This window comes from Juglans microcarpa x Juglans regia, chromosome 2S, assembly GCF_004785595.1.
Source record: "Juglans microcarpa x Juglans regia isolate MS1-56 chromosome 2S, Jm3101_v1.0, whole genome shotgun sequence".
In the NCBI taxonomy this organism is placed as follows: domain Eukaryota; kingdom Viridiplantae; phylum Streptophyta; class Magnoliopsida; order Fagales; family Juglandaceae; genus Juglans; species Juglans microcarpa x Juglans regia.
The window spans coordinates 10,107,702-10,121,890 of record NC_054597.1 but is presented as its reverse complement, the minus strand read 5'-3'; the positions used below and the strand labels follow the sequence as shown (position 1 = coordinate 10,121,890).

Here is a 14,189-nt window from a genome sequence, read left to right as displayed (position 1 = left end):
TGGCAAGAGAGAGATATTATATTCACATTAATATATGAGAAATATTGAAAGATATGAGAATATTACAAATTAAATAGTAATTAGAAAAATATTTAAAATGAATAAAGAAAGAAGAAATAAATAAATAATATTTAAATAATATAAAAAAATAGATAAGTTTATGTATGGTGTAAAAGCCATTTGTTAAAATATAAAAAGTGAATTTTAATGATATATTTTAAATAAAAAAAATTAGGAGTACTCTTAGATTGTATTTAAAAAGTATGAGAAAATAGAAGACTGTGGCACGACTGCACGAGAGATATGTCTAGGAAAATTAAGCGTTTGTTTGGATATTAAAAATATTTTAAAATATTTGTTAAAACTGTTGATAAATAGAAACAAAATAATTTATAAAAAATAGTGAAATAGTTTAAAAATAATTAATAACAATTATTTCCTAAAGATGCCCTAAGCAATACAATTTTCTATTTCTTTTCTTGCCACAGAGGAAGGGTTGTGGAAAGGTATAAATACAAGAATAAGAATGTTGAATCAGCAAAGAATCCTCCTCCTTCCTTCTCCAACAATGGTACTCCATTTTCGTGATTGCTTAGACTACAGGGCTTCGAAGAGGTTCCCAGTGAACCTTCCTGACGTACATATACCTCGCTTCTCGTCCCCATTTTGCCAAATCATTCAAAGCCTCTCTGCTCTGCTGTTCATCTTCCATTTCCGCCACAATCCTCGCCTATCCAACTCGGTATTCGTTGAATTTCTCATTTATTTAATATGCCTGATTAATTGTGAGTGCTATCTAATTCATTAGTTTGGTTGCTCGAGAAAAATTCTAGAAAATGTTGGAGTTTAAGCCTTTTCGCTCTTTATTTGGGAAACCCTGAAAACCGGGATGATTCGAATGATGGGAAACGTTAGATATTAGAATTTTAGGGGTGGTTTGCTAATTTTTTGCTTTAATAGAAAGCATAAGATAGAGGAATCTAAATGTCTTTTTTTTTTTTTTTTCATTTTATTGGCAACAACCAAAAGGAAGGCCGAAGGGAAGTGATATATGTATGATTTTCAGTCAAGGATTAAAAGGCCTTCTTTGGACGCAGAGACGATTGCTTAATCTATGCGCCGCGGGGGGTGGGGGGTGTTCATGCCATAGTGATTATCTGCAGGAGGAAATCCTAGTTCTCTTAGCTTTACCAGTTAATCATTCAAGGTGCTTTACATGGGCAGCTAGTTCTATCATCCCTTTAGACTTGTAGATCGAAATTGAATGTATTTTAATCTTAGCTTCAGCTGTAACTGCATATTATCTCTTCCTTTGTGTATGTGATGTGAGTGTAAGTGCCTTTTATTTGAATCAGCTGCTTGAGTTGTGAACTTTTTACAATTTATGGCTCTCAAAACCAAGTTTTGTTATTCTATGTTCTGCAACATGTACATCTAATTATTTTGTAATGTCTTAGAAGATGTAAAGGTGGGAATCTGCTTGCTATGCCCTATGATTCTGCAAAGTTAATAAATGTACGACAGCTTTTGTAGCAAGTACTATCTCTCTTTTGTAACAAGAGGAGGGTTTGGGGTTCAATCCCATGAAAATTGGGGTGGGGAGGGTGGTTGCCTCTGGATTTGAAGCTGGCTACGAACCTTTGGATATGGATGGAGCGACCTTTTAGTTATGTCTTTGAATAGAACGGTATAATATGTTTTAGAACATCTTGTTTGTAGATCATGCAAGTTCTTACTTTTACAAATTGGAAGATTGGTTGGTATATGATTTTATGGCAAAATTAATGTTCCATGATTTTCAGGTGTCATATATATGCCTGTAGAAATGGCTGTTCCAAAAGTAAACAACAAAATGCTTGAAGAACTTGAAGACATGGGATTTCCTAAAGCACGGGCAATACGAGCTCTTCATTATTCTGGTGAGCAATTTATGGGAGATACCATGTGTGTGTCTGATGTTGATGTGTGGTTTCCAAACCTTGCATGAATGTGACTCAAGGAGAAATATAACTGCAACATAATGCTGATCAATTAATGGGGTTTCCATGATGTTGGTCTGGGAGGCAACAATGTGAATTCTAGGTAGGGGTGAGGCCATGTTCAATGCTGCAGCATGTGATTTAGCATGCACCATAAGAGTATAGCAGTAGTAAATTTTGCTTGGTTCCCATTGGTATGCACTCCTATCTAGTGATGTTGCTAGTGAAGTTATCTAGCGTAGCTAAGGATACTTAAGTTGTATATGAGGAAATCACTTCATGCAAAAGGCTGAAGATGATGATCTGATACTTAGGCATGCTCTCTTGATTGTTGATCCCGAAAGGAATTCTAGCTTTGAGGACTGGTCTTCTAAGCATTCATGTTGATAGGGAATATTGTTACTTGTCTTTCAGAGTCATTATTTGCAGTTGTGCTATTTTCCTGATTGTGAACATAATTGTTTCTGTTAATCAGGTAATTCTAGCATAGAGGCATCTGTAAATTGGATGATTGATCATGAGAACGATGCAGATATTGACCAGATTCCCTTGGTATGCTTTCTCATCTTGATTGTATTCCTTTCTGACATCACATAGGGATTTCTGTAGTGTTGATTCTTACTTGATGACATCCCTATTTTGATTTTCTGTCTTTATCAACTAATATGGCTTTTATTATGCTTATTCTTTTCCTTTTACTCTCCCCCAACCCTTTGCCCCTCTCCCCCTTGTTGGGTTTGTGGAGCCTGGTTTATTATTGTGGCGGCCCAACTTGATGACTCAACCCGACAAGGATTTGTTATAGTTTTTGAGCAGATTTGCAATGAGGCTTGTGCCATGGAGCATAGGCTTCCGCCGTGTAACCCTATAAATATGTTTATTATGAACATTGTGGCCAACTGAATAGTGAAATTTTGCCACAAAGTGTATTTTGTGATTCCTCAGCATTATAAAATCCTCTAGAGCAACGTAGACGTAGGCACGTTGCCGAACCAAGTAAATTTGTGTCGTATGATTGATTGTTTGTTTGCTTTCTTGTTTCTTTTGCTTTCTTGTCATCGTTATTTATAACACCCCTCTCCTGATTCCCACACCCTAGCAGTAAAGAAGAGGCATGATTTTCATATCAATCGTGTTTTCAATCATGATGAGAATATATTTAGCAACTAAAACTGCAGCGTAAAGTGAAAGTCTATTTCATGAGATCTTTGATTGTCGCATGGTACCTTCTTGTATCTATTCTTTGTAAATGTCTTCTATTAAAGGGATGAGAAGCTCAGCAGGAAAGTCAATGCCTTATAATATGGAGTATGATCATATGATAAAAAAAGATTGTCTCATTAAGGTGCGGTTTGGATAGTGAGACGAGATGAGATGCTTTTAGATGAAATTTGAATAAAATATTGTTAGAATATTATTTTTTAATATTATTATTGTTTTGAGATTTGAAAAAGTTGAATTGTTTATTATATTTTGTATGGAAAGTTGGGACAATTTTAATGATGAGATGAGATGAAACACTTTCTCTATCTAAACGGGGCCTATAATGACTTTTTTGTGGACGGGTTTGATTAGGTTGTGAGAGCTGAAGTTTAGAAGGAACAATCCATTGCATTTTATCTCAAATCTTTTTGAATATGGTCTTCTTTTATGTTAGTTTGTTGTTTGTTTGTGTGTACTTTTTGAGATTTGAAAAATGTTCTTTGCCTCTTGCAAGCATTGTTGCTCGATCTCATTCTTTGAGAAGGAGGTCGAGAGAAAGGTTTTAGGGTGCAAATGTTGATACATATTGCACGTGACATTAAAGAATCTTTGGTCTTGCACATAGTCACTACTTTGCTTGAATTGTTCAACTTCTCCCAGATAGCAGTGGACATTGATGTTGAGACTCCCCAACCATTCCATATCACAGAGCTAATGAAAATGAAGGCACAGGAACTAAGGTTTCCTTTTCTGCTTCTTTGCAACATATCTTATTTTATATACTCGTTATTTCTCATCATCTAGAAATTCCATTAGCTTCTTTCCCAGTTTTGACCTTTATATGTATTATGTTTTAATCTGGTTTGACATTGGAAATTTTTTGGGCTCATCTACTATGTCTGGCTGGCCGGTTTCTTTCTATGACTACTAATCTTGCCATGTTTCAGGGATCGAGCACACAAGATGAAAGAAGAAGAAGAAGAAAAGAAATTAGAAAGACATAGGGAGAGGGTATGCGGTTTTTTTTTTTTTTTTTGATAAGTAAAAATGTATTAATATGAATAGGCATAACCAAGTACACTTAGTGTATACAAGAGAAAACACCTAGCCTATTTATGGTTTTTCCCTTTCCTTTTATGATAACTCCTTTATCTTGCTTTTTACTTCACTTTTCTTTCCGTTTCTATTTGTTGATATGAGATTTGATATCACTTACCAAAAAGAAGACATGAGATCTCATATCTCTTCTCACTTTTTCTATTGCTTTTTTTTGGGAGGGGGGGTTCAGGACAGAGAATTTTATATAGTGCTCTAGAACATAAGTAGAAAAGGTGCCAATATCTTTAAGAGAATTTTTTAAGCTCAATTGACAACTTAAAATGCATTGCAGACTGTTTGTTCATAAGAGATGAAGTTGGGAAAGTAATAGAACTTTCTATCTTACAAATGAAGGTTAATACTAGCTTTTCTACTTATACACTTGAAATTTTCTTACAAGTTTACTCTTTGAGTCTTTTATAGAAGTTCCATTGTTAAAATAATAAATGCAATGGCATTCCTTTTAAGATGATTATTGAGTTTCTCAGCTTAATAGACATGATTACGTTGTGAACTTGCCACGACTTTGCTGTCTGTTAGAATATCTTATTGCGGCCACATTGGTTGATTTTTGTCAGATCAAACTCTTTTGGTTTTATTTTGGAATTCTTAAGTACTTGTTTGACACCACACATTTCTGTATTGTAACCTAGATAGCTATATTGTTCCAGGAGAGGATTCGAGCCAGTAAGGACCTCAATGAGGCAAAGCGAACTACAGAAGAAAGTGAAAGAAAACGGTCTGTCAGAATTCTGCATTGCTCTTTCTATATAGCAGTTCCATATCTGTTTATCCCTTTTCCTTTCTAGATACATGGGATTGTATTTTCCTCTAACTTAAAGTACACATATCTGTATTTGGTTTCTTCAGCTATTTAGCCCTACGAAAAGCAGAAAAGGAGGAGGAGAAAAGAGCAAGGAAGAAAATTCTACAGAAACTAGAGCAGGATAAGGTGTGAGAAAATTTTGGCCACCTTTCACTATACTGACTATAACCCTGCAAAGATCAGCATTTTGGACTAGTAGATCATATTTGATAGATTTCAATATCCTAGTCTTAAAGCCTTTGCTGAACGAATTTCATTGTCAAGTCAGAACATTTTAGGGCATAAACAAGAAGTAAGATGAAAAACCTCGCTATACATCATGTAGCTTTGCTATTCAGCGGATGTACATTTTGCTAGGTGGGAAATACAAGATCAAGGTTTTAAAAATAGATGGGCAAACCTGTAAGCCCAAGTAAGCAACTGCCACTAAAGAAGTGTGGCCAGATTTTTCTCAATTTGCAATACTTCCTACATTACATATAGACAGTTGTAGTGTTTTTATCGTCATTAAATCTTGTGCTATCCAATAGTGACCTTTGGGATAAATGGTGAGCAGCTGAAAGGGAATATGAGCCTTCGCATTGGGAAATATCGATGATTAAATATCTCCCACTATCCAATATTTTGGCTTTTGTTACCTGTATCATTGATCAGATATATAATAAAACAGTAAGGAATGGCAATGTGGAAATAGAGGAAAAAAAAGACGGCCAATGTTCGACATAGAAAGCATGAACAAATTTGGTGCTGTATTGCTTAAAACCTGCATCTGAGCTGAGGGCAAAGACAAATGTAAAGGGTCACTAAGATGGAAGATGAGTACAGAGATGGTCACTCAAACTCTGACCTTCCCAATGAGCTCTCTTGTGAAATCAGCACTTATCCCAAAAACTTAAGCTGATTGGAAGCCAGACTCTCCTTCAATAAGTGAGCCCAACACATGAAATATTTAATAAATGGTTATAAGTGTAGAGTTAGGGTTTGAACTTAGGACTCCTGCTCTAATACCTTGTGAAATAATTACTTGTCCCAAAATTTTAAGCTAATGGAAATAAGTAGATTTTATTATTTATATTATATCTTTAACATCTCTCTCTCTCTCTCTCTCTCTCTGACCTTAAAGACCTATAGATGAGCAGGAACATTAAAAAACCAATAGTTTTATGTACTAAACACATGCCCAAAAGATTGGTTTGAGATTGCCACTAAATTTGAGACAGCATCATAACATATCACTGTTATATCCTTTGCAGCTGGTTTAGCATGATCCTTACTAAGAATTCAATTGAATATTACTGATTCAAGGTTTGATGCTACTCTCAAGATTCTGTGTGAATAAAAAAATATACATGTCTTCACAGGTAGAAAGAGGGTTTCGAGTAGGATTGCCATCGGAAAGGCCTGAAGCATTAAAACCTTCCATGCCTATTTTGCAGGGAAAAAAAGTACGGGTTTTGAAAGTAGTATCTATAGATTTTACCACTGCTATATCTTATTTCAAAATTTATATTTTTTTTGTTTTTACTGAAATTACTGGATGAAACTATTTTCATGTGTAAGTTGCAGGCCTCATTGCCTGTGAAGTCTCCTACAAAAGTAGAGCATATGAGGGAATGCTTAAGGTCAATTAAGCGCAGTTACCTGGTATATGGCTTATTCTCTGTCTTCCAGCATATTCTGCTTGTTAAAAACCAATTATCCCAAAAGATTACACTGATGGGAAGAGCTAAATTTAATCATTTTATTTATATTCTAATCCCCTCTCACATGTGGGCTAGACATCCTTTTAACTTGTCGCACAACCATGCCATGCATGGGAAAATTATTAATTTTTTACTCGGTTTATAATCAAACTATGAAGATTTTTATTCTATCACTAATTGTAATAAATAAGATATAGACAAAGAAGATGAAGCGTTATAGAGGAAAGAATATGAAGTGTTCTGAACTTTTAAAATTCCAAAATGTCTAGTATCTAATTACATGATCTTTGAAATTATTTTATTTTAAATAACCATGCTCGTGGTCATTTAATGTAGGGGTGCATGACGTGGCTTAATCTTCGCAAATTATATTAAAATTCCACTTTCTAGTATTTAGTTACATGACCTTTAAAAAATTTTAATTTAAATGACCAAACTCGCTATTTAATGCAAGAGTGGAAGACGTGGCTCAACAGGAGCAAAGCTCCTGCTTTTGAAAATTATATATGTTATAGGTTTGTAAATTAGTATGTTATAGAAAAAAGCCCTAATTTTGATAAGGATGAAATGTGTGTGTGTGAGAGGAAAAGAGTAAGAGACACGGGGTTCATGATTGAAGTGGAAATTGAATAGTCTTTTTTTAATGGCAATTAAAAAAGGAGTAATTATTCATTAAAAAAAAAGGATCAATAATAAAATGGTTAGAAAACTTCATATTATTTAAATGATATATTATTTAAAATAATGGTTGATGTGGCACAACAACAACAAAGAAGATTGCTTTGAAAATTATATCGGTAATAGATAAATAGGCCAACACGTAGAATATTTAATTAAAATGAGGATGAAGTTTGGAGCTAGGGTTCAAAGTTAAGACCTCTGCTCTGATAATATATTGTAAAGTTTGCATGGATGATGGAACACAAAGAAAGAGGAGATTAGAAAATCTTATGTAGCCTTTCTCACACTTCTATTAAATATAGATTGGAAATACAATCAAATGACCAAAAACCCTCATTAAAAATTCCTCGCATTAACTTAACCTTTTAACCTTAACAAACTCTTCAAATAGTGAAACCAACACGAGTTGAGAGTCGTTTAAAATACCTGGGCCCATGAAACTGACTTATATGAAGAAGAAGAAGAAGAAGAAGGAGGATTTCACGTTGATAGTATGGCATAAATGACAGAACATTGTATATCCAGTCCATTTATGTGTGTTTATCTAGTCCTGTGAACATGAATGCAAGTCACATTCACATCTATTATCTTATTGTATCCAGTAGCTTTCAGTGTTTGGACTAGTACTTTTTAAGTGTCATATATTGATTATCTACTTCATTACTTTAGAACCATCGCATTAAATGCCGGAGAGTTTCCAAGACTATTTTGATCTGCCGTTTACTAAATAGTGCTTCATTACCCTTATATAATTCAATATGAAGCCAAACTTCGAAGCTTTCGTTAGTAACATTTTTGGTATAGTGGACTTCTTATCAGTGAAAGAAAGAATATGCTAAGAGCTCCTTGATTTACATGCAAAAACTTGAAAACATATGCTAGAAAGCCTTTGGTTTCATATCATTCTATTATATGTTGCAATTAAATTAAGGTGAAGGTAACTGCACCACTTATAGATAAGTTATACTCGGGATATGGTATCCAGGTGAAACATGTCATGGATTTTATTGCATTGACTTCATATTACAAGGTGTATGAACCCTAGGTTTCACCACTGACAGAATGGTTCCAAATGTACTTTTTTGTTAACTAAAAGTGTCACCTACTTTCTTGGTATCCTGATCCACATAAACTCTACTCAACTTTTCCTTTTCCTGGTCTAGGATGATGATGCCAGAGTAAGGAGGGCATTTCAAACTCTTCTGATCTATGTTGGCAATGTCGCTAAACATCCTGATGAGGAAAAGTTCAGGAAGATACGACTTGGTAACCCATTATTCCAGGTAAGCTCCTTTGATTTATCTTCTTTTTTTACTCTCTCTCTCTCTCTCTCAACTCACTCTCGCCGGGAGGGGGGGGGGTGCTTTCAGGTTTGACCATGTTGGTTAAGCCTTAATCCCAACTATAAAAGTATGGGAGCTGATTGAAATTAATAGGAACACCATTTCATAATCTCTACTAAAGTCTAGATTGCCCATGAATGGAGTTTGACTGGTTATGGCAAGTTATCCTCCGAGGTAACTGGATTATTTTTGGAGCAGCATGGGTTATTTTGGGCGCCTTTGACCACTTTAACAACTCGAATATATTAAATTTTGTCACTAGATCCACGTTGATGAAAGAGGTGGACCTATTGTGGGATCATGTGCACTTTGACCAGTTTAACTAATCAAATATCATACAGTTGTCCACTAGTACCACCGTCAAACAATGCAGAGACTTGACGTGTTAGGAATTCACTGTAAACCAGTGCTCATTGGAGCCTAGCATTGACTGGAATGGTCTTAACTCATATGTTGGTATATCCAGCTGAGCTATGTTAGACTCTTGTAATCATCATTATAAACGTGGTATACCCAAGACAAAGAAAATGGTTTCATGGCCAAGACCCAATAGCTTGCCTATAGTTTTTCTTTTTGTTTATTGCTTTGTATATTACTTCTGTTGTAAAATTTCCTACTTATTGAACAGGATAGGGTTGGGAATTTGAGAGGAGGTGTGGAATTTCTTGAGCTCTGTGGGTTTGAGAGAATGGGAGGCGAGTTCTTGTACCTTCCTCGTGATAAGGTTGATGAGGCAATACTTAACACAGCAGGGTTTGAATTGAAGTCTGCGGCGACCAACCCCTTCTTTGGACTTCTGAGTGTGCAAGACAAGATCGTAGTGTGATAACTATGCTACTTGAGAATGCTATCTGTATATTTTGTGTTAGGTTCCTCGCCGCGATAGATGAAAAATTGTGATGTGCAAAACTAAGAGCTTGACATTAGGAATAGTTTATGGATTATTCAGTCAAACTCTATTTGGAATTTTACAAGCGATTTATTGTTATACTGACAAGCTTGCTGGCTGTACGAGGTTGTTTCGTAAACTTTTGGATCTAATTCTACTTGCTATAAGTTGGGTGGCTTTATAATTTGAGTAATTCTACATACAATCGTGAAGTGTGTAACTGCTGCATAATCATTTTGAAAAAGAGTGAGATCTACTATTAAAAAATTAATTTTTTTCATGTGAATTTTATATTTTATTCATTTTTTTTTTCAAAACGATTATGCGACAGTTGCACAATTTAAGATTGCAAATATCTTTTTGTGGGAAAATAGATAATTGATTCCCCCAATCTTTGGTATATTAGGAAACTTATATATTTGTATTTTTTACTTCCCTACGATTAGGGGATAACCATTAAGGAATCCCACTAATATAGAAATCTGTTTTAGAAAGGAAAGTTTTCTATTTTATTTCCTTGTAATTAGCTCTGCAAATTAGCCATGTAAACGTACATATAATCTGTGTAAAGGCTACAATCGAAATAATATAATTGATTCATTTTTTCTCACATGGTATCAGAGCTTTACGCTCTTTTCTGGGATTCTTGGCCTTCATTGCTGTGAATCAATGTATGAAATCAAAGTATCCAATACAATGGCAAAATCTGAGGGTGCCCTTTCATATCAGTCATCCGGTGACCTGCAAAACATTCAAGTAGCATATAGGTTGAACGAAAAGAACTACTTGAAGTGGTCCCAATTTATTAGAACCTATTTGAAGGGAAAGGGAAAGCTTAGCCATCTCCTAGGGACTGGACCAAAGGAAGGAGATCCACGGTTGATGCGTGGGATGAAGTAGATTCCATGATTATGTCATGGTTATGGAATTCGGTGAACCCAGAGATTAGCGACACTTGTATGTTTTTATCCACAACTAAAGAAATTTGGGATGCGGTTCGACAGACGACTCGAAAGCTCGTGATGCAGCTCAAGTATACGAGATCAAGGTCAAGACTAGTGCAACTAGACAAGGCAGTAAAATTGTAACCGAATATGCCAACTTGCTAAAAAATCTGTGGCAGGAACTTGATCATTACTGGTGCATAGAGACTAAATGTGCATCAGATGCTACTATCTTAAAAAGTTTTATTGAAAAGGATCGAGTCTACGAATTCCTCGCAGGACTTAACGTAGAATTCGATCAAGTCAGGGTCCAAATTCTCGACAAAGAAGAGGTACCATCTCTTAATGAGACTATCTCTCTGATTCGTGCTGAGGAAAGTCGCAGGGGAGTTATGCTGGAACCCCAAGTTTTGGAAGGTTCAGCCATGGTGACTAAAACAAAGCAGCAACCAATACAAGAGAACGTGAAGAGAGATCCATTGAGAAGCTCAGGACGAGATAACAAAGATGCCATTTGGTGCACTTATTGCAAGAAACCACGGCATACTAAACAAAATTGTTGGAAGTTGAATGGTAAACCAACAAGCAAAGAATGGGGTTACCAAGGAGGATCGCAGAGGAATCCAAACCAGGCCTACTTCACCACACTCAACCCACAAATCAGCAACATCAAGAAAATTTCCAAAATCTGGTTGAGCTCTATAAGGAAGAGATCGAGAAATTTAGGGGACTTTTGAGATCATTGGAGAAGCCTACTGGTGCATGTTCTCTTGCACTCTCAGGTGAGTTCTCTATTTCTCAAGGATTAAATATCTCAGATGAACCTATTAGGAATCTATGGGTTATTGACTCAAGAGCCACGAATCATATGACTCACTCTTCACTACATTTTAACACTTATACCCCATGCCCAAGCAATCGAAAAATAGCCGTTGCCGATGGTTCTCTCAGTACAGTAGCTGGTCTAGGGGATATTCGTGTCAATCCATCTCCTATCCTAAAAAATGTTCTTCATGTCCCCAAATTATCCACCAACCTAGTATCCATCCAAAAACTAACTCAAGATATTAACTGCAATGTCGTTTTCTATCCCTCTTACTGTGTATTTCAGGACCGGGATTCGGGGAAGAGGATTGGACTTGCTAGGGAGAAGGACGGGCTATACTATCTTGAGGAATTAGGCATATCAAATATTGTCAGGAATAAATTATCTTCATCACTGTTATCATCATCCAATAGAGACACCATTTGGCTTCATCATTTTTTAGACTAGGGCACCCATCATTTGGAGTTTTAAAAACTATGTTTCCTTGATTGTTTAAAGGGCTGAATTCTAAACCTTTTTTCTGTGATGTATGTGAGTTTGCAAAACATAAACGTGTACCCTTTCCAATAAGTAATGAGAGAAGGTCAGTTCCATTTGCTTTTATTCATAGCGATATATGGGGACCCTCCATAGTTCCAAATGTTTCAGGTTCACAATGGTTTGTCTCTTTTATCGATGATTGCACTAGAGTCTCTTGGATCTTTCTCCTCAAAACCAAATCTGATGTAAGTAGTGTGCTCCCAAATTTTCATAACATGGTTCAAAACCAGTTTGGTGTTAAAATCAAAAAATTTAGATCGGATAATGCACAGGATTATTTCAATTGTATTTTATCTCCTTACTTTAAAAAAGAATGTATTATCCATGAATCCTCCTGCATTAATACCCCACAGCAAAATGGCATTGTTGAGAGGAAGAATGGTCATTTGCTAGCCACAACCTGAGCCTTCCTTTTCCATCAAAATGTTCCAAAAACTTATTGGGGGAGGCTGTACTCACAGCTACATATATCATCAATCGATTGCCATCAACGGTGCTAGGGTTTAAAACACCGATGGAGACACTTTCCCAGTTTTATCCCGATCTAAGAATAACAAATCATCTCATTCCACGAATTTTTGGTTGCACGACCTTTGTTCATATTCATAGCCATCAAAGAGGAAAACTGGATCCAAAAGCAGTTAAGTGTATTTTTGTGGGGTATTCATCAACCCAGAAGGGGTACAAGTGTTATCATCCACCTACTAGGAAGTTCTTTGTTTCTATTGATGTCACCTTTGAGGAGCAACAATCATACTCTACTCAGCCTTATCTTCAGGGGGAGCCCTTGTCATTCATTGAAGATAAGGACAGGGATTTGTTTTTACTTGACTTACCATTGAATCCTTCAATTCCTCAAACCTCAAACTCAGCCCATGAATTTGTCCAATCCACTTACCTGCTGAACCATCTCAAACTGTGACAGAGAATGATGAATTTCGTGACTCTAGAAGATTTGTGCAAGTTTACTCAAGACAAAGAGATCCGAACCCTAATCCTGAGCAAATTCCAGCTTCAACTCTAGATATTGAGAATGAGGTAAGTCCCGATATTTCTCCTCCATTAGCTCATGATCACGATCTTCCTATTGCTATTAGGAAATGCACAAGATAATGCACTAAACACCCATTGTACCCTTTATCAAAATTTGTGTCATTTAGAAAATTCTCACAATCACATAGGAGTTTTCTAGTCAGCATAAATACCATTCCTATTCCTAATACTTTATCTGAGGCATTATCTAATGAGAATTGGAGAAATACTATGAATGAAGAGATGCAAGCACTAAGAAAAAATCAGACATGGAAAATTGTGGATTTATCACCCGGGAAGAAAGTTGTGGGATGCAAGTGGGTGTTTATAGTGAAGTACAAGTCAGATGGTTCCTTGGAGAGATACAAGGCCAGACTAGTGGCAAAATGATACACACAGACCTATGGGGTTGACTATCAGGAAACATTTGCTCCAATGGCTAGGATGAGTACGGTAAGAGTGCTGTTATCACTAGCTGCTAACTTTGACTGGTACTTGGAGCAATTCGATGTTAAAAACGCCTTTCTTCATGGTGAGTTGGAGGAAGAAATATACATGGATGTTCCTTCGGGCTTCAAGAGAAATCTGGAAAGTAATAGAGTGTGCAGATTGAAGAAAACACTTTATGGTTTTAAACAATCACCAATGGCTTGGTTTGGAAGGTTTACCAAAGTAATGCTTGCCACTGGATATAGACAGAGTCAAGGAGATCATACACTCTTTGTTAAGCACTCAGATAAAGGGGGTGTCACAACTCTTTTGATATATGTTAATGACATAATTATGATAGGAAATGATGAGAAGGAGAAGGAAGCCCTGAGAAGGTGTCTTGTCAGAGAATTTGAGATAAAAGAACTTGGAAGACTAAAGTATTTTCTGGGGAATTAAAGTAGCTCATTCCAAAGAAGGAATCTTTATTTCACAATAGAAATATGTAACTGATCTTCTAAGGGAGATAGGAAAGTTTGCATGTAGACCCATTTCCACACCGATCAAGCCAAACCACAAACTTGGATAAGCAAATGAAGATCCAACTGTAGACAAGGAAATGTACCAGAAACTAGTAAGAAAAATTATATATCTTCCTCACACACGACCAGACATTGCATATGTTGTGAGTATGGT

The 14,189-nt window shown here is 36.0% G+C and overlaps 1 protein-coding gene across 2 annotated transcripts; it reads left to right on the top strand.

Moving 5' to 3' along the window:
* Nucleotides 1–480: 480 nt before the first annotated feature.
* LOC121252988 (UBX domain-containing protein 1-like) lies at nt 481–9,924 on the top strand. Of its 2 annotated transcripts, none has more exons than XM_041152852.1 (11): nt 481–742; nt 1,803–1,919; nt 2,455–2,531; nt 3,843–3,922; nt 4,130–4,193; nt 4,952–5,019; nt 5,151–5,232; nt 6,468–6,551; nt 6,673–6,750; nt 8,654–8,773; nt 9,467–9,736. In XM_041152852.1, the coding sequence occupies exons 2-11, from the start codon at nt 1,814–1,816 to the stop codon at nt 9,500–9,502; spliced, it is 795 nt and encodes a 264-aa protein (XP_041008786.1). In that variant the 5' UTR covers nt 481–742; nt 1,803–1,813; the 3' UTR covers nt 9,503–9,736. The 2 variants fall into 2 exon arrangements, with proteins under 2 accessions (XP_041008786.1, XP_041008785.1); XM_041152851.1 differs by having other exon boundaries at nt 485–742; nt 9,462–9,924.
* Nucleotides 9,925–14,189: the final 4,265 nt, after the last annotated feature.

Coding starts and splice junctions, on each gene's coding strand:
- LOC121252988 (XM_041152851.1), top strand. CDS start 1,814: ATGCCTGTAGAAATGGCTGTTCCAAAAGTAAACAACAAAATGCTTGAA. Junction 6,552..6,672: donor CTATTTTGCAGGGAAAAAAA/GTACGGGTTTTG, acceptor TGTAAGTTGCAG/GCCTCATTGCCTGTGAAGTC. Junction 6,751..8,653: donor CAATTAAGCGCAGTTACCTG/GTATATGGCTTA, acceptor TTCCTGGTCTAG/GATGATGATGCCAGAGTAAG.